The sequence below is a fragment of the Chironomus tepperi genome, unplaced genomic scaffold (genome assembly GCF_022539635.2).
Source record: "Chironomus tepperi strain 1889 unplaced genomic scaffold, CSIRO-AGI_Ctep_v1 contig_128, whole genome shotgun sequence".
NCBI lineage: Eukaryota > Metazoa > Arthropoda > Insecta > Diptera > Chironomidae > Chironomus > Chironomus tepperi.
In genome coordinates this window covers 1,450,413-1,465,713 of record NW_027226250.1, presented here as the reverse complement: position 1 = coordinate 1,465,713, position 15,301 = coordinate 1,450,413, and the positions used below count along the sequence as shown (strand labels likewise).

The window sequence follows — 15,301 nt, the reverse complement described above, 5'->3', positions numbered from 1 at the left end:
GTTGGGGCAGCAATGAAGTGCCAATAATTGCCCGCAAATTTATTTCATTCACAATTCCTTTCCTCGAAATGACTTTTAAAGGCTATACTTTTTATGGGAAATGTTTCCTAAAGTTTAAGAAGAAATTAATGGATATATGTCTACGAAAGTATCCCTGTGCATTAACAAATTATCTCTAAATTGACTGAGAATCTCATCTTTTAAGTAGACATTCTCCTATAATATTTGGATGTACATTTCTATGTGTAAAATACCACAAATCAAATCGAGATTAACGAAAACAGACAGAATATTTCAAATCTACAATTTTTTTAAGTCATCAGTCTCTTTTTTTCTTAATGCCGAACCCTATAATTTTTGTAAACATTATTTCCTTCTGCAGCCAAAAAAATCCTCATAAAAAATAAACTCAAGTCAATGGAAATTACAAGCAACATGAGAAACGAGAAGAACATAATAAAAAAAAATCGCAGCACAAGGTTATGGAGACACAGAATGAAACAAAAAAAAAATTTCTACCTGCAGAGTTTTGTCTACGCTCCATAACACGTAAATTTCTCAATGCTATGCCAGTGATGATGTTTTTCTCTCTTGCTCACAAAAAATATTTGTGAACGACTAAACAAAAATAATATTCATGTCGTCTTTCAGATTCTCTTTATGGTAGCTCCGATGAGACAAAAATTCATAATGGACGAGATAGAGAGGAATGCATGCAAAGTGCATAATAGAGAGCGTCCAGACGGTAAAGAGAGTTAAGAGTGTTGAGAATAATTTTGCACAAGAGGGGAAATACGTGAGAATTATGTGAGAATTTCCCCTACATGAGACAATTCTCTCTGGAATTACTCTCAATTATTCTCACAAACTGACTCTATGTCTCTTATTTTGAGAACGAAAATCAAAATAAAAAGAAAATAAAAAAAATATTGAAAAAAATATAATTTTTTGAGTCTTAAAGAAGTATTGAAAAATAAAATTTCAGTTCGTGTTTAGCATTTAACCAAGTCGGCAGTAAAATTTTTATGCTCCTGCCGTTCAAAGAAAAAAAAAATATAATAATTTTTAAAGAATCGAGAAAAAAGAGAGAAGTAAAGAAAAAAAAAAAAAAATTCCTTCGCGACTTAATTAAAATATTATATATGGAAACCATAATAACAGTTATAGCATAGCATAACAAGTTCTCGTTCGGTTTTTCTGTTGTTGTTTCGTGCGAGCTGATTTTTTATGAATTGAGAAGAAATAATAAAGAAATGAAAGTCAATAAACTTGACTGGCAATTGAGATGCTGAAACATAAGAATCGCGACGGAAAAATTATAATTTGGTGAACTTTTTAAGTTGACAAATACGGCAAAAAAATTTAACCAAAATCAAAAAGGAACTCAGCAAAAAATTCAAGGATTTATTTGTGTCAAGTTTGAAGAAAAAAAAGAATCAAAAAAATTTAAAAGAAAATCAAAAAAATTGATAAGAAATTCAAATATAAATAAATGGAAGTGAATAAATATTTAAGTGAAAATCAATAAATCAAAATGATAAAAATATCAAGAAATTCATCTCTAAGAAAATTATGAGAAAGAAAAGAAAGAAAGTTGAAAAATTAAAATTATTTTAAGCAAAAAGTTAAAAAAAATAAAAAAGTTTTACACAAAAAATTGGAATTAAAAATTGATAAAATTCAAGGAAAAAAAGCATAACTGACAAAGATAGGAAAAAAATGCTTTTTGATGACAAAAAAATATTCTAAGGTGAGATTACATTTTCTCATTATGACATGCTTAACGCCATTTCTTCTTATCTCAATCCATGTTTCTCACTCATTCTTCTCGTTCCCCGTGTCGTTATTGTTATTATTATATGTTGTATACATTCTATGACTAGATACGTGGTGTATTCTATGACTTGATGAGAAATATTCTTGCGGTACGATATTCTTAAGACAAGATACATGAATAGATGAGGTACATTCACTGATTAGATGGGAAAAAATATTCTATGTCTAGATGAAAAACATGTTACGTCTAGATGAGCTCAATTCTCTTGATGATGATGACTTGAAGTCATTATTAAATATTTGAAAATGTCGTGCAATTTCTCGTCACTCAGCAGCTTCTATACTATCGACACAAGCAGCATGGCATTTTGAAAAAACTTCGCAATTCATTCCATAACAATACCTCAACATGCAAAACTGTACGAAATTGTTAGACATTTTTTACATAACTCAAAAAAAATATTAGAAAGTGTAATATTTTTTTCCACATCTTTAAGGTCTTAAAGGCACATTTATGCCTCTCATTACAATCGACAAAAAAATTTATTTCATGAAAAAAAATGAGAAGTGAAATGAAATAAAAGAAAAGTAATAATTAACATTCAGCATGATGAGCTGTAAGCTCAATTTTTTATTTCATTGTTTCCAAATGAAATTTTCATTAACATGCCAAATGAGAATCATGTGGATGAATTTGAAATAGTGATGGTAGCAAAAAAGTGGCAATTTTGGAGTGTCAGCCAACAGACCCTAACGATCAGGGTTTAATTCAGGAAAAGTCTAAGTGGATTCGGGCGCTTTTTCGCTATTTTTAGTCAGACCAACATGGTATGTGTATGAGTAAAACACAAATTGTGGCTGCAAACATTGTAAAGGCCATGCAACTTTGTAGAGTTTGAAAAAGTAATTGACATTATTTGTGCAATATTGTGGAACTATTCTTGTTGTACAAATTTTGTCACAATTCTTTTGCCGGTGATTTTCATGAAAAAATTTCAGAATTTTTATAATTTTGTCTAGCCGGCAAATAAATAACAAAAATTGTCATAAATTCCAGAACAATTCTAAATCTGACAATGAAAACCTCCCAAGAACAGAAATAACCACTGATTCTTACTGTGAGAAAATAAAATTTTATGACGAGACATTAAAAAATAAAAATTGCAGATTGATTAATTAAATGTTACATGTTCTTCAAAAAATTATGTGTGCCTCAAAAAGACAATAACAATAACATGAAAAAAAGGAATCTATCCTCTCAGGTCATCGATAACTTTCTCATGAAATAGAATGAACGATCCCATGTTTGACAAATTCAAGTGAAAAAATAGAAGAATTGGAAAAAAAATTATTTTTTGTTACCACATTTTGCTATGTTGTGTATTGTGTTGGATGCTTTTTATGTGAAAAAATTGCTGTAGAAATGAGATAAATCCGTTTTAAGTGATTCTGTTGATGTTTATTTTAGTGAAACAGAGCAAAATATTCATGGTGTTTATGGCTGGAAAAAAACTGTTGCATCAATTCTTTTCCATGAAAAAGTTCAATGTCAAATTTTTTCCTCGTATGTTGGAAATACATATGTACGTGCTGTATTCAGTGTGGGAGAATTTTTATTACAAAAAATTGAATTTTTTGAAAAAATTAATGAAATTTGAATTTTTTTTAACATTTATTTAAAAAATGTTAAATTTTGTGAATCACCCACAAAAAAATTCAGATTCTGTTAACAAAATGAACACAAATTTAAAGTGAATGTTTAAAAAAATTAGGCATTAAATTTTTGTCTACAAAAAAATTTTAAAGCATTCATAAAAATACATAATTTGAGCCAAATTTAGAAATATTCAATTTATGCTCAACAAAATCAAAATACCTGAATAATTCTCATATCTCATTAATTCTCTGCGCAATTTATCCAAGAAAATATTGAGTTATATTTAGAATAAATCACTAAAAAAATCCAAGACGACCGAGAAAAAAAAACCTGCATCGCCGAACGGAACCTCATTTAATTTCACATAATTAAATCAGATCCGCAATTCATTTCATAATTTTCTATTCAATCACAGTTTTTAATTGAAAGGAAAAACTTATTCAAAAACTTCTCGTGCTCTAATTTTTTAAATTAAGAAAGAAGTATTGAATTTATCTGAAATGACATAACACAATTGCACCAGATAAAACTGGACTTGTAGTATTTCAATCACAAAAAGTCCATAAAATTTGCCATTGTTGTCTATTGCATAAAGACAACAACGGATCGGAATTCTTTCATTCGAATTTGGTCATCTAACAGAAGAACCTGAAACCATACAGAGAAAAAAAAAAGAATTTGTTCATTTTGTCATTTTTTCAAAAAATAAGAAGAAATGGAATGGAGAAGAAAAAAAAAATCATAAACTGCCTCATAAGATTTTAAGTCGGTCTAAGATTTTTTTTTCTCTTCTCAATTCTCTTTTGTAGTTTTTTACTATCTTATTTTTTTTTGTTTGAAAAAAGTTCAAAAACGATTTAAAATTCTTGTATAATTTTCATGATTTGTATGTCGAAATTTACAAAAATTTTAAAAAATGTCTAAAGAAATTACAAAATTCTCCAAAAAAGTCATAGAAAATTTAAAAAACCGCAAAAATGTATCCATCCCATCATACCCACCGCATACCCTTCCCTAGTCAATCTTTATTATTTTTCTATCCATTTTGTTGTTCTATTCACTAAAAGAATCTCTTTTATTCTCTATGTCTTGCAGGAAACAAAACGTTTTTATCTGTTTTTGATTGGAAATTAGAGAAGGCAACGCATAGCAGCAGTTTGAAGTAAAAAATCTTCTTTTTGATACTTAAACAAGAAAACGAACAAAAAAAAACAGACAGAAATAAACATGGCTTTCAAGTTTAATTTCACCGTATTCCTAACGCTTGTCACAATCACAATCACAGAAGTAACATCACAGCATCGTCCACAGAACGAGTGCCATTGGGAATTTAATAAAACAAATCATATTATGTGTAATATAAGAACTTTAGATATAACAAATGGCGATGATCTGCTGCAGGATGCTGATGGCAGTAGTCGATTAGATATAGTGTGTGATGATGCAGTGTTTATAGAAAGTCAATTACAAAAAAATATATTTAAACAATTAACGAGTATAAGTGAACTGGTGCTTGAATCGTGTAAATTATTAAAATTATCAGAACATTCGTTCGATGGACTTAATGGACTGAAGAAGCTCACAATAAATACAAGAAATTCAAATTGGGGATCAGTGAGATCTCTAGAAGTGCAACCATTAACATTGAGTGGCCTATCAAAGCTCGTCTATTTCGAGATATCAGATTCAAATTTGCGTGTGATACCAGATGGATTTTATTGTCCAATAAATAGTCTACAAGTGCTAAATCTTACGCGTAACAGAATACGCTCAACAGATCATTTAGGATTCACATTACCATCAACAGTTGAGTGTGGTGACGCATCACTCCAAGAGTTACAATCACTAGATCTTAGTTTCAATGAACTTCAAAAGCTCCCAGAGAATTGGGCTGTCTCAAAACTAAGACGACTTCAACATCTTTATTTACAAAATAATAACATTAGTGAATTGAACAGTGAAGCCTTTGCTGGACTTAACTCATTAAGAACATTGAATCTTAGCCATAATCATCTCGAGCAATTGCCAGGCGGTCTCTTTTACAATTCAAGAGATCTACGTGAGATTCATTTACAAGGCAATGAGCTCTTCCTTTTACCAAACTCACTGTTCCATCGTCTCGAACAGTTGTTAATATTGGATTTGTCTGAGAATCAACTGACAAGTCATCATGTTGATAATGGCACATTTGCTGGTCTTATGAGACTCATCATTTTGAATTTATCACACAATGCCCTTACACGAATCGATTCAAGAACATTCAAAGATTTACATTTTCTTCAAATTCTCAATCTTAGAAATAATTCAATTGGATATATTGAAGATGATACATTTGCACCACTCTATAATCTTCATACACTCAACCTGGCTGAGAATAGACTACATACGTTAAGTGATAATATTTTTAATGGATTAAAAGTGCTTTCAAAATTAACATTAAATAATAATCTGATAAGTATCATTGAGCCAAATGTCTTCAGTAATTGTTCGGACTTGAAGGAACTTGATTTAAGTTCGAATCAATTGACAGATGTACCGGATGCGGTAAAAGATCTTACTGTACTCAAGACACTTGATTTAGGCGAGAATCAAATTACGCATTTCAAAGCTGGTGCATTCCAAAATCTTAATCAATTGACTGGTTTGAGACTGATCGATAATCAAATTGAGAACATCACGAAAGGAATGTTTGAGAGTTTACCACACCTCAGTGTGTTAAATTTAGCCAAGAATCGTATTCAATCAATTGAACGAGGTTCATTTGATAATAATACAGAAATTGAAGCAATCCGTATGGATGGAAATTTCGTATCGGATATTAATGGAATATTTTCAACCCTTGCATCACTCATGTGGTTGAATTTAGCTGAAAATCATCTCGTATGGTTCGATTATGCATTCATTCCGAAAAATCTCAAGTGGCTCGACATCCATAGCAACTACGTTGAGTCACTAGGCAACTACTATAAATTACAAGAGCAAATTCAAATAAAGACACTCGATGCAAGTCACAATCGTATAACAGAAATTGGACCAATGAATGTGCCAAATAGTATTGAATTGATGTTCATAAATAACAATCATATAAGCAAAATTCAACCAAATACATTTATCGATAAAACAAAATTAATTCGTGTCGATTTGTATGCAAATAGTATGACAAAATTACAATTACATCAGTTACGCATTGCACCGAGTATGGCATCAGCATCGTCACGTTCTGCACACGAGCCATTACCGGAATTTTATCTCGGTGGAAATCCATTTGAATGTGATTGTAATATGGAGTGGATACAACGTGTCAATAATTTTACATCGCGACAACATCCAAAAATTATGGACTTGCCAAATATTGAATGCGTTATGCCACACTCAAGAGGACAACAAATTCGTCCAATAATGCAACTCGATGTCACAGAATTCCTATGCAATTATGAATCACATTGTTTCTCACTTTGCAGTTGCTGTGATTATGAAGATTGTGAATGTGATATGAAATGTCCAACAAATTGTAGCTGCTATCATGATCAGACATGGGGAACGAATATGGTTGATTGTGGCAAACAGGAAACGCAAAGATTTCCACAGCGTATACCACTCGATGCAACGGAATTTTATTTAGACGGAAACAACTATCCAGAACTCGATATTGGACTCTTCCGTCAACACAATAAATTGCGACATTTGTATGTTAATAATAGTCAAATCGAGGTCATTAGAAATAGAACATTCTTTGGATTAACATCATTACAGACAATGCATCTTCATGATAATCAAATTTCAAAGTTATATGGTTATGAGTTTGAGCAATTGCATCGTTTGCGTGAATTATACTTGCAAAATAATAAACTGACATTCATTGCAAATGAAACGTTTTCCCATTTGAGATCACTCAATATTTTACGTATTGACGGTAACTCATTAATCAACATACAAATTTGGCAAATGATTCCAAATGGCCAACAAATGCAAGCATTAGCAATCGGTAGAAATCCATGGAGTTGCCGTTGTCGTTTCCTTCAACAAATGACACAATTTGTAGCCGACAATGCGATGATTGTGCAAGACTCTCAAGATATTTTCTGTATTGATGAAGAGACACGCGCAAAACGCGAATTGGACTTGAACTCGTCATCAGTATGCAATGATTATTATGCTGATAGCTCATCTGGCCTTCCACATCTCATATCGACTGGATACATTCCATTAATGATCACGCTATTGGCTACCATTTGCCTTCTTGTATTATTCGCAATATTATTTGTGTTCCGTGAACCGTTACGTCTTTGGCTATTTGCCCATTATGGTGTGCGTGTCTTCGGACCGCCTTGTGAGGATAATGACAAATTATATGATGCAGTATTTCTTCATTCCGCCAAAGACACTGAATACATCATTAAACACATTGCAACTGAATTGGAAAATGGAACAGGGCGACCAATGTTTCGATTATGTCTTCAACATCGTGATTTAGCTGAGGATGCAACTTACATTCAATTGCTCGAGACTATTTGTGCATCAAGAAAAATTGTCATTTTATTGACGAGAAATTTCCTTCAAACTGAATGGACACGTTATGACTTGAAACGTGCAATTCATGAGTCATTACGTGGACGTCCACACAAATTAGTAATCGTTGAAGATCCTGATGTGTTACTTGATGCTGAGAGTGACATTGAGCTGTTACCATATATGAAGACATCAGCAGTCAAGAGAATTCGACGAAATGATAGACAATTCTGGGATAAATTGCGATATGCATTGCCTGTGGAGGTTGTATATCGTGGCAATAACTACACATTAGACCATCAACGTCCACACTATCAATCACATACAATTCCTCATCATCATATGGTCATGCACCATGAGCGGTTTAAACATGCCAATGGAAATGGCACAATCAATAGTGGAATGATATATCATCATCATCATCGTCAAGCGCCACCACCAGCTTATAATATGCCTGGTGAAATGGATGAGACAAATTATTCATCAGCAACGACGGCAACTCCTAGTCCACGTCCAGCACGACATGAAAGTACATTACAGCAACATCATCATCATCCCATTCATCTCATAACGAATCCAGTACAACCACAGACGCCACAAAATCTTCAGAATATTCATCGTGCACCATCTGAGCACATTTATTCGAGCATTGACTCCGATTATGGTGGATATGATCCACAACATCATCTCCTTATACATGCTCAACATCAACAGCAATCTAGTATAAGCTCAAATGCTAGCGTACATCGTCCGATTCCAACATGGCGCAATAATAATTTCATTGTTGATAACTCGACATCTAATAATGGCAGTAATCCACAAGCACCATCATATTTGGTATAATATATTATGTATTGAAGTAATATGTATGTAGACGAATATGCTATCATGCGGGGAAATTCAGCACATTTTGGCAAAAAAGAATTATTTTTTTGAAAATTTTAAATAGTCTGTTAGGGTAATTAATAATTCATCTGATAAAATACCTTCAGTTTCCCTCGTCATGAAATCATACAAGCATCACGTATTAAACCAAAATCATTTTGCCGTCGCAATTATGTGTCTCTGAGTCATTTAGTCTCTTTGTTCTCTGACTAAAAAAAGTTTTTATTCTTTTTTCCTTTTGTAATGAATGAAAAGCAAATAGACACACAAAAATTTTTATGAAAAAAAAAATGAAAAGTATTGAGCAAATCACATTTCAAAATGGATTTTGTTTAAACTTAGTGATAATAGTTGATAAGAAAAAAATGAACACAGAAAAAGAATTACGAAAAAATTTGTAAATTAAAACAAAAAAAATAAGAAATTTGCTTTAAGTGTGACGTAGCTAGGCAATTATGGAAGTGGGTGCAGCATATGCTGATTTCATTTTCCTTTTATTTGTTAAAAAAACTACGTTTATTTTCCAAATACTCCATAATTGCTTATCAAGAAATACACAAGAACGTCGTGAATAATAGACCGACAAAAAGAAGTAAATAAATATTGTATAAAATGAGTTTTTAAGTTTTAGACTATGAATTACAGGCTTTAGATATAATTTTCATAAAAAATACAATTATTACTGTGTATTGTGTAAATGCTGTATATGTTAAACTATAATTATTATTATTGCTATTATTATCAATCATTTTTAAATTTTCCGCACAACAAAAATTTTTCATTTACTCCAAAAAAATAAGCAAAAAAAAAAAACATTTTAAACATGAAAATAAACTGAAATATAAAAATTATGTAAAAAGCTATTTTTTAAACAGAAATCGACGAAAAAAAAAATAATGAACAGTCACTGACTAATTTAAAAAGCAAAGAAATAAATCTGTTCTAAATTACTTAAAAAATGTCCATGTAAATCAATTCTTGTTTATTTAATTAAATTTTTACGACTTACAGGTTCATTATTTACAGATATGCTGCAATTACTTTTCTCATGCTATGATTTGAGTTAATTCCAATATTGGAAGTTCGTTTGTTGTTGATTTACTTTATGAGTTTTGTTTTGCAGGTTTTTTATGTTTTAGGAAGTCAACAGAAACAAAAACTCGGTAGTGCATCACCAATTTCTGTGAAATTTTGCAATGTTCAAGTGTTGATTAGAAACCTAATTAGAGTTAAAAGAAGCACAAAAACAATATTTTCATTGTTAAGGCAATCTTGCAGACCTCGTCTTTATTTCTTCCGACACACTTCAAATTCCTGATCCGTTCCTTAATATCATAAACTACCGAAGTAATTAGTCTTCTTAAAAAGAACTAATTTGGATATGACTGAACTTGAGCCCACGACTTTCGGGTTACCATACCGAATTTGGACCAAGCACCTTTCCTACGCATTTGGCCAACAAAGAACTTAACTGCTCAGTATTGAAAGTACAGGAAACTAAGATATACTGAAACAAAGGTAAAAGGGATTATCGTCTAATTTGCCATGCCTAACGAAAGACTTTTTATCCAAAAAACAAAGAATCTCACAAAATCGATTTCAAAAATTTACAAAAATTCCAATTAATTCTTTTCTGTAATCACCAAAATACACTTTAAAACTTTATCTAAGCTCCTTTACAGAATCAACATTTTATGCTATTTTAAAGTCAATTTCACACATTAAGTTCATTTAACTCTTTAAAATTTGTTCTGTTTAGTTTGTGCAATTTCTTCATTATATTTCTTTTTTCTCACTCCACTTCCATTTCCACTTCTTCTTGTTGTTCACAATCAACATTAAAACTACATTCATTTAAAAAATATTGATTTTGACTCATTCAACTATGAAGAATCGATTTTATGACTTAATGGATGGTACTTAGAATTGTGCTGCTTTCGTTTATTTTTATGCTTTATGACTGCATAAAACGAAAATCTGCTTAAATTTTATTTGCATGAAAGAAGATTGAAATGATCTATGAGGCTTAACATGATGATTAGTTGTACTGCTGTTCATAAATTTTAGAACTTAATGTTATTGCTGCTAGAATTTATTATGGTTAGTGCTGTACAATAAATTTTGAAGAATAAGTAGACATTTGATGATAGAGATTTAAATTATTTAAGAATAAAATTATAAATTGTTATGTGATGATTAAAAGGAGGCTTCGTCCAAAACTACAGGTCTGCAGACTAATCTTCTAGTTCTTGGTCGAACCCTAATCAATGATGACGTCAATTAAGTGTCCACAAATAAATAAAACAAACTTAATTTCATTAAGTTCTTCAAATTTCATTCATAATTCAATTCTTTGTGAATTTTCATTCTTCATTACAACTTCTCAATTAAGGAACATCCTCACTCATTTTTTCAACACAAAAAATTTTCCTCTCCCATAAAACCGTCTTACAATTTCTAAATAAAGAGATTCATAAGGGCAAAGAAATACCGACAACAACATACATTATATAAACTGAATATAATAACAATTCGTACCAGAAAAAGCAGATAGTTTAGGAAGGAAATGAAATATGAATGAAATGTTGGTGGAGTAAATTACAACAACAACAAAGTTGAGAATAAACAAAACAAAAAGAGCACACAGCCACAAATTTTCAGAGTGCTGATAACGACACAAAAGACGAACTATCTCTCCACTATCTTCACGCTCATTCTTCATTCTTATTCTGCTTTATATATTTTTATTTTTTCATGTAAACAATCATTTCTTGTGTAAAATTAAATAGAGGAACATGAAAAATTGTTAGATGGGAATTTATAATGGTGGAGTTTTGACGGAAGCGCATATTAGATGTCAAGTTGGAAAAAGAATAGTTAGACCATTTTTTGGCAATGTAGTACATGGTCCAAGAATTCAAAAAGATGACTTCAGTGGATTTTGTACATCATGGGATTCCATTTTTTCAGGGAGTCTTCAGAATCTGGACTTCAGTTAAGGCGTCTGCATAATGGAGCCCTGTCCACTCTGACTCAAATAACTTTGGAGTCAGACTTCAGTTCAAGTGGTCAATTTTGGAGTCAGACTTCAATTCAACTGGTCAATTTTTGAGTCAGACTTCAGTTCACCCAGTTTCCTAACGATTGGCATTGCTGGTACGATTATATGCTTATAACTGAACCCTATTTCATAGAACTCTTACCAAAAACCCAAACTGACCTCTTATTTCTGCCATTATGAACTTCAGCTAAAACTATGCATGAAATAATAAACATCAATGCTAGAGAAAGAGGAAAAATTATATTAAGATAAGACACTTGTGAGCAAGCTAACAAATTTATGTACTTCTATTGTAAATTTTTCATTCTTCTTCAGGGTCTTCTTATTCTCTGCATTTTTTTGTTCAACATTCTTGAATGATAAAAATGCTAAAAAAACATTCTTTAATAATATCTGATGACGATGATGAACTGAAAAATTAAAAATTATTATTTTATATGAATAAGAAACTACTAAAATATGTAATTCGAAAGAGCAATCCGAGGGACACATGACTATTAGTAAAGAGCTCGAAGTCGACTCGAATATTGAATGGAGTCGAGTCAAATTGAGTCGAATTTTCAATGCAAAATCCAAGTCGACTTCGAGCTCTGTCTAAAATTTTCCCACAAGCTGCTACAAACCTTACTGATTCATGTACAGCCCGGTCAAAACAGAATAAAAATTAAGAAAACAAAACAAAACACTTTACAGTGTGAGGCCCCAAACAGCAGCAGTAAATAGGAATGAAAAAGAGTTTTAATTAAGTATAGAAGGAGATAAATTAATTTTTTTCGTGTACATATGAATAAGAATGAATAAAATTATATAAAAATTATGAAAAAGAAAGAAAAAATTATCTGAAGAAAAAAAAATGTGTAAAAATAAGAATGAATTTTAAAGAGCACGAAAAAAATAAATGTCATGCAAAAACATGTATTTTGAAATATTTTTAAAATAAAATGAATTATTTCTCTTCATTCTATGGCGTTTGGCTTAATTTATAGTCATTTCTGCTTTTCAGCCCGTTCGTTCTTTAATCGCGCTCGTTTGCGGAATTGGCTTGGTGTCTTGAGAATGAGAATATTTGGAGATGAGAAGAAGATGAAGATGAGAAGAGATTTCCTGTCAATTTATTGTTAACTAAGAATATTGGGTCAATAAGTATGTTGGAAAATTGAATTTTTTATGGTTCGGTCAAGAACCACAGACCTTCGTTTCCTGAATTTTGGTCAACAGTTCTGCAGCTTTAAGCTTTACTTAATAGTTCGTTCAAGACATATTAAACAATGAAATTAATAAAATTTTGAATTCTTAACGACTAAATTTAATCAAAAAACACACCAATTATGAATATTATATAACCATATCTTCATTATCCTTTCCAATTTTACTTTATTGATTCATTTAGTGCCACAAAAACAAGTTTAATCATTAACTATTTAGTAAATTTTGAACAAATTTATCCAACAATTTATCATCACTAGTCTCGTCTAATGAGCAGCAATATTTTTTAATACCTAAATTTCACGATATATAATCACGAGTTCCAAAGATTAACAGATATTTTTTAAAGGAACCATCAAGGTCAGGTGTAAAATCGATAATGATATCCAATCGATATTAACCAAATAGAATTGAATTATATAAGACAATTGATTATCATTATTGTTTCTTTAAGGTGCATCTTCAGAATTAATGGATTTTTGATTGGTTTCATTGTCTATCTGCTTTTACTTTTGAATCTGCTGAAAGCATATTTTAAGGAATAATATCCTAATTATTTAACTACATTTAGAGCTGTGACGGGCAATTTTTTGTTTTTCGCGGCTCATCTTGGTGGAAACCTTGACCGAAACACAAGTTGCCCACCATTAAATTAGAGTGTGCTTACTATGAAATCAAAGTGTAAATCCAAGAAGTAGTGCAATTTACAGTAAAATAAACATGTCAAAAGTTTTGCAATCTGTTCTGAAAACCAGTCATAAACTTAAATCCGCATGTACTTAGTCAACCAATCTAGCCACTCCAGCACATGTAAAATTGTAGGCCGACACTTTCATCAGATGATGTAAAACATTAATACGAAACTGTATGTCATCTTTACATGTGGTGTTAATGAGTAACTTGATTCCAACTCAGCTTTAATGTTAAAACAATCTGTTCCTAGTGTATAATTTTATGTCATATGAAAATCTGATATTTTTTTGTGAATGCATTTCATTGTTGTATTTACATATATCCAACGGATGATTTTTAAAATGAAGCGTTTGTTCTACTTCCGTTTGCTCTCCTTTAACGATTTTTTGTGTTTAGAGTTAACATTTTGTGATATTATTTAGTATGTGAATCTTCAAAAAGATGTTATGCGGATGTGATCAAGTGTTTTGTCAGGTCAAAAATGTTGATTTGTTGGGACTAAAGTGAATCATGCTGCATTTAGATTGAAGATATTTATTTCAAATATTTTTGACTGAATTCAGCCCACGATTTTTAGTCTTTCAATGGCGCATTAAGGAAATAAAATAAATTTTATAGGTAAGAAATTAATAAAGATTCAAGTGAATGGCATTCAACCATCATCTGTAAAACTAACAATTTGCGAATTTCACAGGTAAGGTTTTACTTTAAACGAATTAAAACGATTTGAGATTTTATATCTGCGATAGTGAAAAAAGAATAAATCCTCAATTTAATATAAATTCATTTAAAATCTAATTTATGAAGAATGTGCTTTGACCCGAACAGCACAGCGTGTAAATCGTCGTATTAACGGAAAGACTTAATGCTGCTCTGACGTCACCGTATCGGCTGATTTTGATCCACTTAAAAGACAAAAATTGTGGTTCGCCGTATTCGCTGCATGGGTAAGTTTGCTAGAAAAAATAATATTTTAATCGAATCCATAAAAATCCTTTCCAAATTATCATAAGTCATTTAACACAAAACACATGACAGAGCGATTTGTCTCCTGTTAACCAACATGTTTCCATTCAAAAATGACACAGAAATTCAGAAGACATTCGTTAAGTGAGCAGATGATAGAAACTTGCTACTCACTTTACATTTTTAATTTACATCTGACTGTAATTTTACAGTCTTTAGTTAAATTGCTTTTTTGCGACTTTATGTCTTGCGACTAACTAGAACAATACAGAATTAAAACATTGACAAAAAAAAGTCAAGTGGAAGTCAATCCACTTAAGAGAAAAAATTTACATATGTATGACATCCATATGGTTTACTATTTTGAATTGTTAAGTGGTTCTGACGTCAGACAACAGTTTTTTTATAGTTTGCACATTGACAAATTTGGATTTGTGGAGATTGAAAAGACACACAACGTTAAAAATCATCACCTGGTAGCTTAATCGTTACCAATTGGCAGCAATTGCCTTAAAGCCTTCGTATAATTACTTTTGACTCCCAGTTAG

General features: G+C 31.1%; 1 protein-coding gene across 1 annotated transcript; it reads left to right on the top strand.

Annotated features, from left to right (window-relative positions):
• The first annotated feature begins 999 nt into the window (after positions 1–999).
• Positions 1,000–9,693, top strand: Toll-7 (Toll-like receptor 7). Its single transcript, XM_070636433.1, has 2 exons — positions 1,000–1,750; positions 4,529–9,693. Exon 2 carries the CDS (start codon positions 4,661–4,663, stop codon positions 8,783–8,785), a length of 4,125 nt encoding a protein of 1,374 aa, XP_070492534.1. The 5' UTR covers positions 1,000–1,750; positions 4,529–4,660; the 3' UTR covers positions 8,786–9,693.
• The last annotated feature ends 5,608 nt before the right edge of the window (positions 9,694–15,301 follow it).

Excerpts from the sequence above, each read along its gene's own strand:
- Toll-7 (XM_070636433.1), top strand. The coding sequence starts at position 4,661 with ATGGCTTTCAAGTTTAATTTCACCGTATTCCTAACGCTTGTCACAATC.